Genomic DNA, 21,449 nt, shown 5'->3' with positions numbered 1-21,449 from the left:
ATTTCTCCCGGCAATCTTGATTCCAGCTTGTGCTTCTTCCACTCCAGCGTTTCTCATGATGTAATCTGCATATAAGTTAAATAACTAGGGTGACAATATACAGCCTTGATATACTCCTTTTCCTATTTGGAACCAGTCTGTTGTTCCATGCCCAGTTCTAACTGTTGCTTCCTGACCTGCATACAGGTTTCTCAAGAGGCAGGTCAGGTAGTCTGGTATTCCCATCTCTTTCAGACTTTTCCACAGTTTATTGTGATCTACACAGTCAAAGGCTTTAGCATAGTCAATAAAGCAGAAATAGATGTTTTTCTGGAACTCTCTTGCTTTTCTGATGATCCAGTGGATGTTGGCAATTTGATCTCTGGTTCCTCTGCCTTTTCTAGAACCAGCTTGAACATCTGGAAGTTCACAGTTCATATATTGCTGAAGCCTGATCTACTTATTATTAAAATAAATTTAAGATATGGCATAAGATATTACCATAATTATGAATATCTAAAAAATTGAGAGCTGGTAGAAAAATTGTTGAATCTAATTCACACTAGTGCATCCTCATTTCACAGATGTGCAAAATAATGGGCAGAATTTAAGTAATCTACTGAAGGATATAGAATCAGAACATTTTAGACTTGTGAAGAACCTTTAAAGGCATTAACTCCAACCATCCACTGAAGAGAAATTAAACCTGCTAATGGCCCCAATTAAGTGAAGACTCAGTAGATGCATTACCACCTACAAAGGCAGATGGGAAACTGATTGCTCCTGAGTCTCTCTGACAGCTCTGTTTATTACAAAGTTGTTCCTCATATTAAGCTAAATCTGTTTTCCTTTAACTCCCACCCACTAGTCCCAGAACCCAGGCTGACCTACTCCCAGACTTGTACCTTGAAAAATACACCATTAAGTAATTCATCCATTTTGTTATTAATATTTCTTTAAAGTTTTATTGTGAATTTAGTAAGAAAAATTATATTTCATTCTGTGAGTTACAGTAATATAGCAAACAATATAGTGACCATGATATATAAAACAGACACTTAACTTCTAATAAATTTCAGGCATTTTTAATATCAAAGATCTGACAAATCTAACAAGATTCACAGGGCCTAAGGTGTAGTTTGTACACATGTCTCAGGGATTCTAGATTATCATAGCAGGTCACTAGGGGTCCTCCTTGGATGAAATCTTCCTCTCCCATCCCCAACAAACACATCCTGGGAGAAAACGGCCCTTATTTAAAACACGAATATTCGCAACCATTTAGTTTATGTTAGCCAAAATCTGGAAACAACTCAAAGGTCCCTCAACAAATGACTAAACAGACACAATATGTGGGTGTTCATGCAATGTAACACAACTCAGCAATAAAAATGAGCGAACTAATGATGCAAGAACAACATGGACGGACCTCAAACTTGTTATACTAAGTGAAAAGAAGCCAAAAGGAAAATTCTGTATATGCTTTCATTTATGAGCTACTACTAGCAAAGGTAAAACTATAAAGACAAAAGCATTCTGAACAGACCTAATGAGCACAAGGATTCAGACTAGAACACAGAGGCCAGAAGTGCCAACATCTGGAGTGCAGAGAACTCACTCTAGGGTAACAGAGTTGGGATAATTGGGATACAGAGCTTGTAAGTATTTAACAAAATGTTGTTTTACTAAGGACCTAAATGTCATGTGGCTCAGTTTAGGAGAGACTTACTAACAAAATGCTCTGCAAAGGAGATGGCAAATACGAAAGAGCTGACTACGTGTGTGCTTATCCTCACCATAATCCCAAAACACATGGAGAACAGAGTGGTACTTCCTGGTGGGGACAAACGTTCCCTAACATCAGAAGCCCCTATAAAGGCAGGAAGAGTCAAGATCAGGTGTATGAGGAGAGAATGTGAGAGCAGAAAAGCAGTAATCAAGAGCAGCAGCAGTAAAGGGAAGACAAACAGGAACAGCGGTGCTGACAATAACCGCCCCAGGAGCAACAGTGCGGGTCACTCTCTGAGTTAGATGCAGCAGAAGCACCAAGAGTCCAGTAACCTCCCACCGGCAGACTAGAAAGTGACACCAGCAGCAACAGTGGTGAAACACACATCAGTAACTACTGAGAAGCTGGTCAGAGCTACCTGGAAACGAAAAGGAAAGCAGGGAGATTTAGAGGCAGAGGTAGCATCAATGGCATACTAACTCTAGTGGGTGAAGGGGCGTGGAATCAACACACCGGGGAACTGTCGATTAGCTCCTGACTTCTTGAGGTAAGGTGCGCTACTGCTTTCAACAAACCTGAATTCACTTTAACAATTTTTTTTACACATGAGAGTCAAATCATAAAAAAATAGCCAGAAATCCAGGATTTGGCTAAATGATTAACATCTAGGCATTATTTATGGCTCACTACATTTATATTTTTACATTAAAATTTCCATATTACCATGCAATCTTAATTGGTGCTCATATTGAAAACTCTAAGGCACTAAAATATCTCTGAGTATAAAAATATATTTTCAGTACATAGTAGTTACCAAGGCAAACAAGCATACCAATATACTTAAAAATATTTTAGCAGTTAGTTTTAATAAATATCAACAGCACACCTACTAAGCAAAAGGCATTATTTTAGCACAGAGAATCAAAAGTAAAAATGACACAGTTTTTGTTGTTAAGAAATCAAAACAGAAGGAAGCGAATATTCCTTGAACATTTTTATTAAATAAGGTTTTATGTACCAAGCTAAAGACAGCATCATTATTTCTATAAATTTTGAAGTTTAGTGGAAGTTTCTCTTACAAGTGTTTATTTCATTAGGAATTTGAATTAGTAAATTAGCTAGTGGGCATCCTATTTATACAGGTCTATTAGGAGCAATAACTATTCACTAGCTCAATTACTCTTTGAAATGTGCCTCTGCACAGGTATATTTGTTAAATTTAGGACTCTCATTCAGAGTACTCACTTCCAAAATTAACTAAGATTTTAGTTTAATTAACAGGTTACTTTGGAATCAAGGACTCTTCAGTTAGAATGAATGCTGGAACTTACACAACCAAAATTCTTTTACTACACAAGAATTATGTAGTAATTCATCCAAGCAGTACATGAGTACACATAATGATGGGTCTTTATAAAAAAACCTTTTAAAGATAAGATCTGAGCTCAGTCTGGAAGCACTTGGATAGGCTGGAGGTAGTGGTGATATGGATAAACTGTAGATAAGAACAGTACAGAAAGTATTCAATATAAAAAGGGTTCAGAGAGAGCGGATAAGCCAACTTAGCAGGACTAAAGGAAAACAGTATTGAAAGGAAAGTGGGAAAAAAGCAAGCAAGGATGATGAAATGATCTTTCAAAAAGACTAAGGAAACTGAACTGGATTCACCAAAGATTTTTGAGCAGGGGAGTGACATGAAGACCATTACAGTATATTAACCAAGAAACCCTGGGAAAGAGACAAATTAGGATGCTACTACAATAGTTAAGCCATAAAGTCTGCAAAGTTCATGCCTTGGTGTGGTGGCAGTCAGAAAGAAAGGAAGAAACCACAAGCATATGACACTTTTATGTTATCATAAACTTTAGTCTTGTCTCAAAAGATAATAAATTACCATTCTTACCTGTAATGCACTGAAACTGTCCATCTTCTCTTCTTATTGTAAATGCTTCCCCTGGGTTAACTTGTACCAGAATAACCTTAAAATGAGGGGAAGAAGTATTAATTATAAGAACAGCAGATCAAATCTGCATATCAAGATATTAAACGTTGCAAGAGAGTAGATGTATGCTATTTAATAGGGAAGGAAAATGGGGACTACACATTTGCTGAAAAAATTAATTACTTCACTTTTCTGGAGATCAGACTTAAGCCAAAAGTAAGGGAATAAAAAAAGACACTGCACTGCTGACCTTCCAATTCCTAACCCCTTTAAAAAACCAGAGTTCGGATCTGACAGTTACACTACTCTCTGTCAAATTACCGAATAGGTTCCCTTCTCCACTCAGCTTCTTCCATTTCTTACATCCCCGTATCCATGCTGCCATTCTTGAGACTTCACTCAGTTCGCAGGACAGATCAGCCGGGCAGTTTTCTTTTGTCATTCTTTAGAGAAAATGCTTTTAATGCCTGGTTTCAGTTAATACTGTCAACAGGGGGTGAGTGGACAACTGATAAAAGTAACTGCCTGAATATTTGCCAATAGTTAACTTCTAGCTCTCTTACCATTTTGAACAGAGATACATACAGCTATTGAGCATTAAGTATTCTGAACTTAAATACTACTAATATTTATATTACTTCCTGAATAACAGATAAAACATAGGCTTGAAACATATGTTTTGGATAAGATGGCTACCACCAAAGGGCAGATTAAAGTTGACAATGACTGTAAATAATGCCATATCATGGAGACTTTACAAGTAGGCTATGACGATACATGGGCTTCCCCACATCTCCTGCATTGGCAAATCCATCTGCCAATGCAGGAGATGTGGGTTCAATTCCTGGGTTGGGAAGATCCCTGGAATAGGAAATGGCAACCTACTCCAGTATTCTTACCTGGGAAACCCCATGGACAGAGGAGCCTGGAGGGCTACAGTCCATGGGGTTGAAAAAGAGTCAGATACAACTTAGCGACTTAACAACAACATGATGATACATGCAAATACTAATACAAAATGGTACATAAATGTAACACAAAAAAGTGTAATGAAAATGTCCCTGATTAAAGTTATAACCATGCTTAGTATATACACTAATGAAGACCAGAAAAATCTAGAAAAATGTAATTAACATTGAACATTTCTTAAATTTCCTAATTAATAATAAAAAAAATACAGTGGCTTGGTGAAATTATGGAAGAAAACAGATAAAATTTAAGAGGATCAAATGTAAAATTATTTTCTTAAAGAAAGAAATAATTTTCAAAAAAAGCAAGACAGCAGAAAAAGACATCTCTGGAGTGAGAAAGAAAGAGAAGGACCAAGATGAATTGACAGATAACAGAAATCCGGAAGCCTGACATGAATACCTCTAAACAAACAGGGCATACAGCCTGGGGAAAGTCAGAGCTAAGGAAACCTGAGGTATCATTTAGTCCAACGCAGATTTATTTTTTTTTTAAGTAAAATAAGAGATTATTGTTGTTACTGAAAAGTTACTTCATCTTACAAGACCATTCAAACAAACTTTCTCTTAAGGTAAACTCCCAATGCAGTGGACTTAAAACTTATCAACTAACTACTTAAAGTGAGGCAATTTCAAATGGACATTTACCACCTTGGAATCTGAACTACTACATAAAAGTGCCAAACTGTATCCAAATGTCAGGGCACAGTCATTTATTAGTAATATCTACATGTATTTTAAAGGAAACACAATAATGAGTGAACAATTTTTTATTATTTTTATCAGCACAGATCTGTTGCTTTAAGGATATGCCCTCTAGCATAGGAGAAACGCACAAATTTACAGGACAGAGAAAGAACATACACTGGACACAATGTTTATAAGATTTCTCCTGAACTGATGCTGGACACCTGCCTGCCTCTTACTTTCCATATTTTCCTGTACTGACCGCCCTATAGCTTTTCAGCTATCCGTCTGCTCTATTCCGTTCAATCTAGTATTCCATAGTCAGAAGTTTCATCATCTTCATTTCCTGGCCTATGATTTATTTACTATTCTCCAGCACTATCTGATACACACTTGACTTCTGCTGACATTTTCCTATGAGGAACTACTTCCTTCTTTAGGAAACACTACTCTTCCTTCAACAAGTTGACACCCTAAAGCAGAGTTAGGTAATTCCTGTATTAGAGACATAGCACTTTGTATATCCCTCTATTAAAATACTTGGTACATGACTGTATTCACTTGTTTGCATGTTGTCAACTCTGCTACAATACACATGAGCCCTTTACTTCAGTCTACTTATTTTTATACGCAGAGACTACAGAAGATGAAGAAATGTTTGCTGAATTAACTACTGTTCAGTCTCTAAATAGCTCCTAAATCTTTTCTTCTGGCTTTGAGAACAGGGCTAGCTGATAAAACTTTCTGTGATGATGAAAGTATTCTATAATGGTGCTGTCTGATAATAGCCTGTAGCTATATTTGGCTATACATGGCCTGAAAATGTACACAAGCGCTACTGAGCATTTGGAATGTGACCAGTGAGAATGAAGAACTCATCTTCTTTAATCTTCTTCATTTTAATTAAATAGCCACATGTAGTTAATGGCTACTGAGTATAGCTCTAGATTCCCCAAACTCCAAAATTATATTTCCAACTAATTTCTGGATTTATTTACCTTGATAAAATGCAGATACCCAATCTTATTATGTCTAAATTTAAATTCATTATATGATTTTCCTACGAAATTAAGCCAGGAAATTGATTTCACAAACAAGTATGAACTACTTAAACATCAAAATGTTATTAAGCTGACTTCACTATTAAGAACTTTGAATCATGCTTTGTTCTTCACTGGATCCTGTCAATCTGTAGAGGGGCTGGCTGATGTAACACATTTCAGCTGAAGTCTACAAAGAGATTAATAACTGTAAATAAAAGGGCAGCTATCAAACTAATGAATTTGAGTTTAATTCTTAGTCCTATGAAGGACTTTTTAAACTCAGGTAAGAATACCAGCATATAGAGAAACAATTGAGATCTGTTAACCATTCACTCTTTTAACTGACAAGTAATTAATGAGCAAATACTAAACATTAGGCACGTTTTGCAGAGCTGAGAATATACAGATGAATCATTAAGGGAAATCAGTTACAGCCAATTACAATGCTAAGCTAGAATACAAGGTATGCAATATAATATGTGATAAACAGAAAATACTTTCTATTAGGGCCATCTGTCTTCACAATTGCTTTTTTAGAAATAAAGCACTATAATAGAAAAAATATGAATTTGGAATCAGACAATTCTATACTGAAATTCTGCTCTATTGCTTAATAAATGTGGTTTTTAGACAAATTATTTAAACTCCATGAACTTTAGTGTCCTCTTCTAAAATGTAGTGTTTTTGAAGGATTAACAGAAACACTGTATGTAAAATGCCAGCACAGTGCCTGACATACAGCAGACCCTCAAAAACAATTAACTTTTCCTTTAATTAGGGTTGTTTTGCATTTAATCTTTTATCTAGACTGTGGAATACTTCATTACAGTTTATGGCAGAATAACATTTCACTGTATCACATTTTGTTTATTCATTTGTTGATGGACATTTGGATTGTTACCACCTTTGGGCTATTAATAAAAAAGCTGTACAAATTTTTATATGGACATGTTTTCATTTCTCTTGAGTAAATACCTAGAAGAACTGCTGGGTCATAGCATAGCTGCATGTTTGATTGGGGAATTGCCATATTGTTTTCAAAGTGGATACACCAGTTTACATTCTCACCAGCAGGGTATGAATGTTCCAATTTTTCCAGGTTTTTGTTAACACTTGCTACTATTTGACTTTTATTCTAGCCATTTTACTGGGTATGGTTTCATTTGCATTTTTCTAAACATTAATGACATCATTAATTAAATTAACTGAACGTTAATGCCAACAAAGGTCCATCTAATCAAAGCTATGGTTTTCCACTAGTCATGCATGGATGTGAAAGCTGGACTATAAAGAAAGCTGAGCGCCGAAGAACTGATGCTTTTGAACTGTGGTGTTGGAGAAGACTCTTGAGAGTCCCTTGGACTGCAAGGAGATCCAACCAGTCCATTCTAAAGGCAATCAGTCCTGAATATTCATTGGAAGGAGGGATGCTGAAGCTGAAACTCCAATACTTTGGCCACCTGATGCAAAGAACTGACTGTTTTGAAGAGACCCTGATGCTGGGAAAGATTGAGGGCAGGAGGAGAAGGGGACGACAGAGGATGAGATGGTTGGATGGCATCACTGACTGAATGGACATGAGTTTGAGTAAGCTCCGGGAGTTGGTGATGGACAGGGAGGCTTGCCATGCTGCAGTCCATGGGGTCGCCAAGAGTCGGACACGACCGAGTGACTGAACTGAACATTAATGAAACATTACTGAAACATTAATGATGTTGAACAACTTTTAATGTACTTATTGGTCATGTACATACCTTCTTTGAAGAAATGAGCATTCAAAACCTTTGCCCAGTTTTTATTTGGGTTAATTGTCTTTTCATTGCTGAGTTCTAAGAGTTCTGTAAATATTCTGAATACAAGATCTGACAGATTTACAATGTTGCATCAGAAGCTCTTTTGAAAGAAGAAACGTGTTTATAGTTAATTTTTCCCTAAACTTGTGGTGTATCTTTTTCATTTTTGTTCAATATTCATGTTTGTATATATCTAATATTAGTACTGATACATAACTATTGATTTGTAAGGCTTTTTTTTTCCAGTTTATGTCAGCGGCATCATTATATTAATATAATGATCATATATAATATCCCTCCTCTAATTTGCTGTTTTATGCACCTTTTTACTTTTTAAGATTTATCCATAGTAGAGGCTCATACAATGGAATACTGGTAATCATATTCTAGCATTCCATTGTATGAGGGCTTCCCAGGTGGCACTAATGGTAAAGAACCCACATGCCAATGCGGGAGACATAAGAGACACATGTTTGATCCCTGGGTTGTGAAGATCCCTTGCAGGAGGGCACAGCAACCCAATCCAGTACTCTTGCCTGGCTAAACCCATGGACAGAGGAGCCTGGTGGGTTACAGTCCATGGGCTATCAAGAGTCAGACACGATTGAAGTGACAGCATGCACACAGGCATTCTATCATATGAATCCTCTAAATCCTATTCATTTCTCTGTTAGATATTTATATTACTTCTTGTTTTCTTGTTATTACAAAGCAATGAACAGGCACGCACATGTGCCCTTGTATACATGTATAAGATTTTCTGTAAGATAACTACCTAGAAGAATATTATATTAGGTCTGCACTTTTTCAGTTTTATTAAATATTGCCAGGCCACTTCCAAAAATAGTTGCGCCAGCAGTGTATGAAGGATTCCACTGCTCCACAGACTTACTATATTTCAGGTTTCTTAATATTTACATTATCACTAAGGTTTTAATTAGCATTTCCCTTCTTCAAAACAGTTCCAAACTCCTTTTTCTCCCAAAACCCTTAATTAGTCCAGTGAATCATCCCCAAGAAGATAGGGTACTTTGTTACATACAGGCACTTTGTTGCCAACTTTGCAGCTAACATGAAATTCTTTCCTTATACTCTAAGCACTCATTAATGTGCCAGTTAAGTTTACCAATGGTTTTAGTTTTAAAAGATGAGTTTTTATATTACATAGGCATGTGTTAAGTCGCTCAGTCGTGTCCAACTCTTTGTGACTGCATGGACCATAGCCCACCAGGCTTCTCTGTCCATGGGATTCTCCAGGAAAGAATACTAGAGTGGGATGCCATGCCCTTTTCCAGGGGATCTTCCCGACCCAGGGATCAAACCTGGTTCTCCTGCACTTCAGGCAGATTCTTTACCGACTGAGCCATTAGGGAAGCATACATAGGTACACAGACCAATACGCGGTCAATTATATGTTTACAGATCCTTAGGAGACACTGGAATTGATGTTTACTAATAATAGGTATTTTATTTAGATATTCCCCAAGTAGAGGCATATCTATTTTTGTTCACACAAGAGGCATGTGGATATTTCCTTTAAAATTCAAATAGTATATATATCTATCATGATAATAGATAAAATGAAACAGACAGACAATTCCAAATGTTGATCTGACTGCAGAGCAAATGCCAAAAACATGCTGCTTGTGGAACTGGTGCTGCCTCTTTGGAAACCTTTTTTTTTGCCAATAGCAGGACAGGAAAAAATAATCTTACCCTAGAGGGAAGCAGCAGCTATTTGGGGAAAATAATAGTACTCTACAATTAGGAAAAACTGAAGCAGTAATAAAAGCTTGGTGTTTGAGGGAATATGAGAGGAGTTCAATTGTATTTGAGGTATTGGGGATATATAAGTAGAAACAAACAAACAAAAAAAATAGCAGTTACTACTTGAACATGTATTAATATATTCCCTATGACCCATGCACTCCATTGCATACACATGTGCAGAAGTTGTGTACAGGAATGTTCTTGAAGAATCACTTGTGGTAAGCAAAAACTGGAAACAACCCAATTTTCCATCAACAATAAATTGAAGCAACTAAGGCATATTTATAGGATGGAATATTATACAGCAAATACTATATATAGCTATGAATGGTAACAGGAATGAATGTCATATGTTGACCAAAATAATGCATACTGTATAATTCTACTTATGTAAAATTCAAAGACAGGGAAAACTAATCTTTGGTTTGGGGAAGTAAAAAGGGATAGATATTCTTTGGGAGAGAGGGAATACTTCTAGGAAGGATTAAAAGCATAATCCTTCCCAAGAGACTTCTTGGGATTACCTTTCAAATCCTTCCCAAGAAGCCTCTTGGGGGTGCTGGTAAAGTTCTATTGCTTGACCTGAGGATGGTTACAGGGGTTATGCTCCTTTCAGTTTTTTTAATTGGCCTGTACAGAAATGATTTGTGCACTTCTCTGACTTATGTTGGTTTTAAATAAAGACATTCTTAACATCTTAAACAGTTCAGATAAAGCAAAATTTTAACCTCTTGCCAACAAGCTCCTCTTTCCTAAGAAGAACTACTGTTAATAAATGGATATATATGTGTACAGAGCTTTTCTTCCTGTGATATATGTGTATGTATACTTGGAACTGCATGGCTTTTTTCCTTTTTTAAATTGTTAGAACTTTTTTTTTAAGTTTAAAAAGTAATAAATCCACAAGATTAAAAAAATACTCAAACAGTACAAAATGTTGTATAAAATGTAAACTCTTTTTCTGGGGTCAGTCCCTGCTTATAATTTCTTGTATAATTTTCTGTCATGTGTTTATATATGTGTGCATATTTGTCTGATTTTCAAAATGTTCTTTTTTGAAATATCACATAAATGCATTTCAGGAATTTGACTCCTGGGCATTTTATCTGGCGGTTAAGTAGATATACAACAGTACTTGAATATAAAACAACCATAAGTATATTATTGAAAGGGAAACATTATGAGAACTGAAAAAGCAGAATTCAACTTCTAGTTCTACAAACATCTGTATAGTTTTTGACAAAAAAAATCTTGCTTTGTATTAAGCTAACGTAAGAACATACAAAAGATCATGGGAAAAACCATCTTTGTAAAAAGTCTTTTCGTTTAGTGTCTCTTATTACAGAAGTTTATAATCAGATTCACTTTAAAGAATTTTCAGTATCCCATGGATAAATTTCAGTTGAATGCATTTCCTTATTTATTTAGTGCTGCTTACCAGTTACTCTTTATTTCTTCCTCACTTCAGTCCAACTTACATTTCTTAAAAGTCAACAATTCTTACATGATTCTGGGGCACAGGAGCTGACTAAGTACAGAATTCCTTAACTAGAGAATTAGGAATTATTCTAACTGTATACTATCCAGGAGTTAATTTAATAGAATATCTATTGTTTTTAGATCAGAGTCCATCAAAATTCCATGACCATTATGCTTTATTTCACTAAGATGCTGTTCCCTTTAGATTTGATGATTCTGTCTTCCACAACAGGTTTAAGTGTGTGTATATACTCATAAATATTTCACTAAAATAATGTAAAAATTTTAATGTTTTAAGTTATAGAAACAGCTAAGTGTCAATACATTGCAGGGCTGCGGCAAGGTTTCCTAGGAGGTGGCATATGCTCTAAATTGGTGTCCAATATATGTTGCTGTTTCTCTCATAGCCAGTCCAAGTCCAAGAATCAAGGGATAAAAACGAGAGGGATACCACTCTCTTGCAATAAAAATATAATAAGAGATTATTATCCTGCAAGGTTGCTAGATATTAAAGCAATATACAAAAATAAGCTGTGTTTCTATTTACCAACAACAGAACATGAAATTTTATACACATGGATACAATTTATAACAGCTTAGATATACCAACTTGAACTTTAAGGACTGAAAAATTCAATACTGTAAAGATGTCAATTCTCTCCTAAGTTGATCTACAGATGCAAAGTAATCCAAATCCGAATCTCAGAAGGTTGTATCTGTGTATACTGAGAGGCTATTTCTAAAATTTGTATGTAACGCGAAGGCCAAGCATGTCAAAACACTCTCAAAGAACAACAAAGTGAGACAGTTTGCCCTACCAGATTTCAAGACGTTATTTAAAGTATCGGTGTGTTCTTGGCATAGGGATAATCAAAACAGATCAACAGAATAGAATTAATAAATCAGAAAAGATTCCACAGATTTATGGTAACTTAATTTATGGCATAAATATCACTGTGAAGCAACAGGAAAATGACAGTTGTTTCAATAAATGGTATGAGATAATTTGATATACCTATGGAAAAATAATCAGATTAACACAATTCACAGAAGAAAACTCCAGTGGATTTTTGAATAAAATGTTCAAAGTGAAACCATACTTTTTAGAAGATAATGTAGAAAAACATTTTTATTACCTCAGTGTAGGGAAGAATTTTTTAAACAAACAAAAAATACAAACTCTAGATAAAAGAACTGATAAATGTGACTACATTAAAATTAAGAATTGTTCATCAAGATACTGAAAAGTATGGTTATAAGGATAAGAGAAAATATTCACTACACTGCTGCTGCTAAGTCGCTTCAGTCATGTCTGACTCTGTGCGACCCCATAGACGGCAGCCCACCAGGCTCCCCCGTTCCTGGGATTCTCCAGGCAAGAACACTGGAGTGGGTTACCATTTCCTTCTCCAATGCATGAAAGTGAAAAGTGAAAGTGAAGTTGCTCAGTTGTGTCCAACTCTTAGCGACCCCATGGACTGCAGCCCACCAGGCTCCTCCATCCATGGGATTTTCCAGGCAAGAGTACTGGAGTTGGGTGCCATTGCCTTCTCCAATTCATTACACTGGTGCCTGATAAAAGGTTTATATCCAGAATATATACAAAGGGTTTTGACAAATCGAAAGAAAAAAACAGCAACAAACTAGGAACTGCCTAGATGTCCATTAAGAATAGAAGAGATAAATCAATATACTGTTGTAAATTCATACATGGAATCCTGTACAGCAAGGAAAAGAACACATTTCAGCAACATACAACAAAAAATGAATCACAATGTTGGATAAAACCAGGAAGACACAAAAGATCAGTTATAGTAAAGATTACTTTAAAGATCAAGAATAGGCAAATCTAAACCGTTATTGCTTAGTGATAGATATATACATAAAACTATAAAGAACAGTCTGGCAGTAATTCCCATAAAAGTAAAGGTAATGGTAACCTCCAAAAATGGGTATTGTGATGTAGAAGGAATACACAGGGGATTTCTAGGATGTTGGCAGTTAGTCTGGCTGGCAGTTATAAGAATTTATGTTTTATAGTCATGTGCTATATCTTTGTTTTATGTACTTTTCTATATATATAGGTTGTAACTTACAATTTAAACAGGTTTTGAAAAAAGTAAGCTGAGGGTATGTTCCCTGTTTTCTTAGATTCTCTTTCTGGCATCTGTTCATCACAGGACCAATTACTTTAACCATATTTTCTTATTTTCTGTGTTCTTGATGCTTTGGCATTTATGGTTGAGCTGGCTAGGGAAGAGACTGCCCATCCCAGGGCTAACCAATTCTTAGAAGTGGCAAAGGGCTCAGTCAGGAGCACACCCCTCACATGCAAACCAACCAATTACAAGTCTACAGATTCAACTAACCCCCTTACTGAACTCTTACAAGCCAGTATTTCTGCTGCTCTAAGTCACCCCAGGGCCAAGTAACAGGCAACTAAAGACCACCTGTATAGCCCCAAATCTGCCAGAATCATTTTTTTATTTTCTTGAGATTTAATTGACAAAACATTGTATTGGTAGTTTTAAGTGTACAGCATGATTTGATATGAATATATTACAAGATAATTACCACAGTAAGTTTAGTTAACATCTACCACCACACAGTTACAAGTTTTTTCTTGTGATGAGAACTTTTAAGATCTACTCCCTTAGCAACTTTAAAATATGGTGCTGCTAACTACAGTCATTCTGCTGAACATTACATTCCTAGGATTTATTTATCTTATAACTGGAAGTTTGTACATTTTGGCCATCTTTACCCTGTTTGCCCAGCACCCTAATTTCCCACTCTGCAATAACCAATCTGTTCTCTGTATCTACGAGCTCATTTAAAAATATATTCTATATAAATATTACTCAACTATTAGAAAGAATGCATTTACATCAGTTCTAATGAGGTGGATGAAACTGGAGCCTATTATACAGTGAAGTAAGTCAGAAAGAAAAACACCAACACAGTATATTAACGCATATATATGGAATGTAGAAAGATGGTAATGACAACCCTCCCAGTCCATCCTAAAGGAAATCAGTCCTGAATATTCATTTGAAGAACTGATGCTGAGGCTGAAACTCCAATACTTTGGCCACCTGATGTGAAGAACTGACTCATTTGAAAAGACTCTGATGCTGGGAAAGATTGAAAGCAGGAGGAGAAGGGGACGACAGAGGATGAGATGGTTGCATGGCATCACCAACTTGACAGACATAAGTTTGGGTAAACTCTGGGAGTTGGTGATGGACAGGGAGGCCTGGTGCGCTGCAGTCCATGGGGTTTCAAAGAGTCAGACACAACTGAGCAACTGAACTGAACTGAATGACCCTACACATGAGACAGCAAAAGAGACACAGATATAAATAACAGACTTTTGGGCTCAGTGGGAGAAGGTGAGGGTGGGATGATTTGAGAGAACAGCACTGAAACACGTATATTACCATATGTGAAATAGATGGCCAGTCCAAGTTCAATGTGTGAAACAGGGCACTCAAAGCCGGTGCACTGGGACCACCCAGAGGGATGGGATGGGGAGGGGAGTTCAGGATGGGGAACACATGTACACCCGAGGCTGATTCATGTCAATGTATGGCAAAAACAACCACAATACTGTAAAGTAATTACCCTCCAATTAAAATAAATTAATAAAAAAATGTATATTCCATATATAAGTGAGACCATACCATGTCTTCGCTATTGCAAACAATGCTGTAACAAACACAACACAAGGGTACATATATCTTCTTTGAGACATGATTTCACCTACTTCAGATAAATACCAGAAGTAAAATTGCAGGATCATGTGGTAGTTCTATTTTTAATTTTTTGAGGAATCTCCATATTGTTTTCCACAATGTCTGCAACAATTTACATTCCCATCAACAGTGAACAAGGGTGCCCTGTTCTCCACATCCTTGTCAATACTGATTTCTTCCCTGCCACAATTAATGAACAGCCAATCCAAAGCTGTTTACCCTGTTGTGTCTTTCCTGAGAAAACACTAATTAATGGCTTTGGTCTAGGCTTTCTGCCTGTTTCTGCTTCCGCTTCCAGACCAAAATCTGGTATTTTCCCTGTGGTCCAGAGTGGCATGGCATGCTCTCTTCTTTCAGGAAATGTAAGTAACACAAATTTAGTCTATGTCATTACTCAAGTCACCTCCATGAATTAAAATCCTGCAGGGACAAGTGAGATAAAATAGTAATGGAGATTTGTAAAATAACAATTAAAAAATTAATGAAATGGAGAAGATTCTGATAAAAACACTAGACAGGCACTGAGTTTTGAAAGACCTTAACCAAAAGTGTCAGTTTAGTTCAGTCATTCAGTCGCGTCCAACTCTTTGCGACCCCATGAACTGCAGCACGCCAGGCCTCCCAGGCCACCAACTCCCGGAGTCACCCAAACCCATGTCCATCGAGTTGGTGATGCCATCCAACCATCTCATCCTCTGTTGTCCCCCCTTCTCCTCCTGCCCTCAATCTTTCCCAGCATCAGGGTCTTTTCAAATGAGTCAGCTCTTCGCATCAGGTGGCGAAAGTATTGGAGTTTCAGCTTCAACATCAGTCCTTCCAATGAACATCCAGGACTGATCTCCTTTAGGATGGACTGCTTGGATCTCCTTGCAGTCCAAGGGACTCTCAAGAGTCTTCTCCAACACCACAGTTCAAAAGCATCAATTCTTCGGCCCTCAACTTTCTTTATAGTCCAACGCTTGTATCCATACATGACTAATGGAAAAACCATAGCCTTGACTAGACGGACCTTTGTTGACAAAGAAATGTCTCTGCTTTTTAATATGCTGTCTAGGTTGGTCATAAATTTCCTTCGAAGGAGTAAGCATGTTTTAATTTCATGGCTGCAATCACCATCTGCAGTGATTTTGGAGCCCCAAAAAATAAAGTCAGCCACTGTTTCCATTGTTTCCCCATCTATTTGCCATGAGGTGATGGGACCAGATGCCATGATCTCAGTTTTCTGAATGTTGAGCCTTAAGCCAACTTTTTCTCTCCTCTTTCACTTTCATCAAGAGGCTCTTTAGTTCTTCTTCACTTTCTGCCCTAAGGGTGGTGTCATCTGCATATCTAAGGTTATTGATATTTCTTCCGGCAATCTTGATTCCAGCTTGTGCTTCTTCCACTCCAGCGTTTCTCATGATGACTCTGCATATAAGTTAAATAAGCAGGGTGACAATATACAGCCTTGACGTACTCCTTTTCTTATTTGGAACCAGTCTGTTTTTCCATGTCCAGTTCTAACTGTTGCTTCCTGACCTGCATACAGGTTTCTCAAGAGGCAGGTCAGGTGGTCTGGTATTCCCATGTCTTTCAGAATTTTCCACAATGTATTGTGATCCACACAGTCAAAGGCTTTGGCATAGTCAATAAAGCAGAAATAGATGTTTTTCTGGAACTCTCTTGCTTTTTCGATGATCCAGTGGATGCTGGCAATTTGATCTCTGGTTCCTCTGCCTTTTCTAAATCCAGCTTGAACATGTGGAAGTTCACGGTTCACGTATTGCTGAAGCCTGGCTTTGAGAATTTTGAGCAGTACTTTACTAGCGTGTGAGATGAGTGCAATTGTGCGGTAGTTTGAGCATTCTTTGGCATTGCCTTTCTTTGGGATTGGAATGAAAACTGACCTTTTCCAGTCCTGTGGCCACTGCTGAGTTCTCCAAATTTGCCGGCATATTGAGTGCAGCACTTTCATAGCATCATCTTTCAGGATTTGAAATAGCTCAATGGAATTCCATCACCTCCCCTAGCTTTGTTCGTAGTGATGCTTTCTAAGGCCCACTTGACTTCACATTCCAGGATGTCTGGCTCTAGGTCAGTGATCACACCATCATGATTATCTGGGTCATGAAGATCTTTTTTGTACAGTTCTTCTGTGTATTCTTGCCACCTCTTCTTAATATCTTCTGTTTCTGTTAGGTCCATACCATTTCTGTCCTTTATTGAGCCCATCTTTGCATGAAATGTTCCCTTGGTATCTCTAATTTTCTTGAAGAGATCTCTAGTCTTTCCCATTCTATTGTTTTCCTCTATTTTATTGCATTGATCGCTGAGGAAGGCTTTCTTATCTCTCCTTGCTATGCTTTGGAACTCTGCATTCATATCTTTCCTTTCTCCTTTGCTTTTTGCTTCTCTTCTTTTCACAGCTATTTGTAAGGCCTCCTCAGACAGCCATTTTGCTTTTTTGCATTTCTTTTTCTTGGGGATGGTCTTGATTCCTGTCTCCTGTACAATGACATAAACCTCCGTCCATAGTTCATAAGGCACTCTGTCTATCAGATCTAGTCCCTTTAATCTATTTCTCACTTCCACTGTATAGTCATAAGGGATTTGATTTAGGTCATACCTGCATGGTCTAGGGAAATTTCTTCAATTTAAGTCTGAATTTGGCATAAGGAGCTCATGATCTGAGCCACAGTCAGCTCCTAGTCTTGTTTTTGCCATTGACGTTCACTCTTACCATCTCCTGTTTGACCACTTCCAATTTGCCTTGATTCATGGACCTAACATTCCATGTTCCTATGCAATATTGCTCTTCACAGCATCAGACCTTGCTTCTATCACCAGTCCCATCTACAACTGGGTGTTGTTTTTGCTTTAACTCCATCCCTCATTCTTTCTGGAGTTATTTCTCCACTGATCTCCAGCAGCATATTGGGCAGCTGCCGACCTGGGGAGTTCCTCTTTCAGTGTCCTATCATTTCGCCTTTTCATACTGTTCATGGGGTTCTCAAGGCAAGAATACTGAAGTGGTTTGCCATTCCCTTCTCCAGTGGACCACATTCTGTCAGATCTCTCCACCATGACTCGTCCGTCTTAGGTGGCCCCACACGGCATGGCTTAGTTTCATGGAGTTAGACAAGGCTGTGGTCCGTGTGATCAGATTACCAAAAGTTTACATGCATTCAATATTTTTGGAAGGTAAATGAACAGAAATTAGAGAAGGTAAAGTTAAAATAGGAAAGTGCTGAACCACACAAGAAACCAAAATATCTGAACTTTCCTTTTGTTGGTACCAATAGTGACTAGAACTAAGAGCATTTCATGTACTTTAAAGCTCAAATTCCCTAAAGCACACGTGGGGGTTCTAACAGGGTAGGAGGAACACTCATAAGGGCTTTACCAAGAAAAGATACAATCTCAGATCAAGCACGTGCCTGAAGATGTGAAATGACACGGCCACTCTGGAAAACAGCTTGTCAGTTTCTTATAAAGCTAAACACAGATCGAGCAATGATGTTCCTAGATATTTATCCAACTAGTTGAAAACTTATGTCTAACCAAAAACCTACATACAAATGTTTAAAGCACTTTTACTTATAATTGCCAGAAACTATTAACAACCAAGCTGTCCTTTAATAGGTAAATGAATAAAGCAGTACATTCATACAATGAAGTATCATTCATATAATGTATTATTCATACAATACAATCATATAATGAATGATACAACAGCATCATTCATACAATAAAGAGAAATGAGCTACTGAAACAGCCACAAAAAGAAATTTTCTAGATCATATTGCTAAGCGAAAGAAGTTGGTCTGAAAGGCTACATACTGCATGATTCAAACTATAAGATATTCCGGAAAAAGATAAAAACTATAGCGACAGTAAAAATACAGCTATTTGCCAAAGTTCCAAGGGGTGGGGAGTGAGGGAGGAATAATGGAGCGTTGGGGAGTTTTAAGGAAGTTAAACTGTTCTTTACAATACTATAATAATGATACATAGTATTACACATTTCTCAAAACCCACAGAATTGTACAATGCCAAAAATGGCACCCCACTCCAGTACTCCTGCCTGGAAAATCCCATGGATGGAGGAGCCTGGTAGGCTGCAGTCCATGGGGTCGGGAAGAGTCGGACACGACTGAGCATTCACTTTCACTTTTCCCTTTCATGCATTGGAGAAGGAAATGGCAACCCACTCCAGTGTTCTTGCCTGGAGAATCCCAGGGACGGGGGAGCCTGGTGGGCTGCCGTCTATGGGGTTGCACAGAGTCGGACACAACTGAAGCGACTTAGCAGCAAGAATGAACCCTATTGTAAACTGTGGAACTTAATAATGTATCAACATTGGTTTATTGATACAATAATGTATCAATATTGGTTTTTATTGGTTTATTTATTGGGCTTCCCCGGTGGCTCAGATGGAAAAGAATCTGCCTGCAATGTGGGAGACCTGGGTTTGACACCTGGATTGGGAAGATACTCTGGAGAAGGGAAAGGCTAACCACTCCAGTATTCTGGCCTGGAGAATCCCTGTGGACAGAGGAGCCTGGCAAGCTACAGTCCATGGGGTCACAAAGAGTCAGACACAACTGAGCAATTAAGCACATTGGTTTATTAATTGCAACAACTGTACCTATAAGATGTTAATAACAGGGGAAACTGTGGGTAAGATGTAAATGAGAAAACCTCTCAGCTCAACTTTTCTGTAAACCTAAAACACTCCAAGAATACAAAAAAGATGAATAAAATTTTTCAAACACAAAAAAACAGTAAAGGTGCTGCCAGTCAAAATTAAAGATAAATGTCTATCACAGCTTCCCTAAAAGCAACACTAGCAGTAATGATGTCAGGAGTGATTCCTTCCAGTTTAATTCATAAGCCAAAAGACCCACTATGTATGTGACATTGTATAAAATGCATTTGCTATAAAAAAGTGAGAAAATATTGATGAGTATTTTAGATAATCTGGATGGTCAACCATAAGAAAATTAATTTGATCTCAAGAGGTAGAACAGAAATCATCTCATATTCCCAAGAGGAAACAGAATGATATTCCCAAGACAGTAAAGACAAAGCACAACCTATCTGTTATCCTAAACTGTTAACATCATGCATGTACACGAGACTTCCTTCTGTCAGGAACTGTCTTCAGCTTGCCTCTTTACTCTGGGCACCAACCCAGTGGTGTCATATCACCAGAGGCAAGCTCTTAATTTGGCCATGCTTGGCACAGCAGTAAGTTCCTGAGTTAAGACAGAGGGGTGTGTTGTCAACTGTTACCTACTTATTGCTAGCTTCAGCTCCTTACAGTCTACCATAGCTATGGGCCTATTTTGTTACACCTATACTCAGCATCAGTTGTAATTATTTCTCAGCTTACTATATCTGTTGACTTAAGTCCTGACTGACATACCTATAGAGTTTCTTCAGTCTTTTAAGCATTCATCGAGTGCTTCAATTCAAATTCAGCAAATATTTACTGAAGCTCATTTCACCCTCAAAGGTACACCTACTGTAAGCAGTTATTATTACCTCTCTCTCAGAGAGAAGTGAAGTAATTTGTCTTAAGTCACCCAAATCAAATTTATCGACCAATCCTATGCTCGTTCCATTCACTGATATCTCTCCCCTAACTAGCAAAGAGTGCTAGTTAGAATTTAAGGCTTTATTCCACCTCTTGACACCTGACTTTTCAAAGCCTACATAAAAACCTGTCTTCTAGAACTACTGACTCCACCCGATCCTTCAAATCTTGCTCTAGTAAGCTCTTCTATTCCCAGCTCCTTTCTCTGTATCCGTCTACACAATCACTACTATATGCTAGCCATGGTGCTCGTAAGATCTCAAGAAAAATTCTGCCAAAAGAATCTCCTTTTGAAAGAAAAGAAAGAAATAAATCTTAAGAGGGCATTCTGGTCTTGATTCAGCCTTTTGTCTTCCCTTTAACAGACTATACACTATAGGAGCTACATCAGTGTACTGTAATTAACTGCTTCAGAGATTCTTTCTTGTATTACACTATAAACAACTTGAAGCCAGTGATTTGCCTAAGGCAACAATGATAAAAGGCACTCCCAGAGCCTTAAAGTAAACGAATATCTGCCACATCTATTATTTTTAAGGGAGAAAAAAACCTGTTTAACAGACTTGAATTTTATCATAAAAAGCAACTTTAGTGACATGAAGTTGCTGCTAAAAGCTATCAGAGCACATGTGAAAATAAAAACCAGTGTATACTTTTCATACCACGTTTATTCAAAACAGAAAAGCTCATCACTCAATTTTTCAATAGCAAAGTGAACAGAGTAGT

At 37.4% G+C, this 21,449-nt stretch overlaps 1 protein-coding gene across 9 annotated transcripts in view; it reads right to left on the bottom strand.

Annotated features, from left to right (window-relative positions):
- The window catches only part of FNDC3A (fibronectin type III domain containing 3A), a 113,842-nt gene that overhangs the window by 69,482 nt on the left and 22,911 nt on the right, over positions 1 to 21,449 (bottom strand). For all 9 annotated transcript variants that reach the window (XM_010810679.4, XM_024999822.2, XM_024999821.2 and 6 more), the window contains one exon: positions 3,612 to 3,687. In XM_010810679.4, coding sequence (XP_010808981.1) covers positions 3,612 to 3,687 — 76 coding nt within the window. The remainder of the gene's footprint in view (positions 1 to 3,611; positions 3,688 to 21,449) is intronic.

Source organism: Bos taurus, chromosome 12 (genome assembly GCF_002263795.3).
Source record: "Bos taurus isolate L1 Dominette 01449 registration number 42190680 breed Hereford chromosome 12, ARS-UCD2.0, whole genome shotgun sequence".
NCBI lineage: Eukaryota > Metazoa > Chordata > Mammalia > Artiodactyla > Bovidae > Bos > Bos taurus.
Note: the sequence above shows the minus strand (reverse complement) of the source record. Positions and strands in the feature narration are given on the sequence as shown.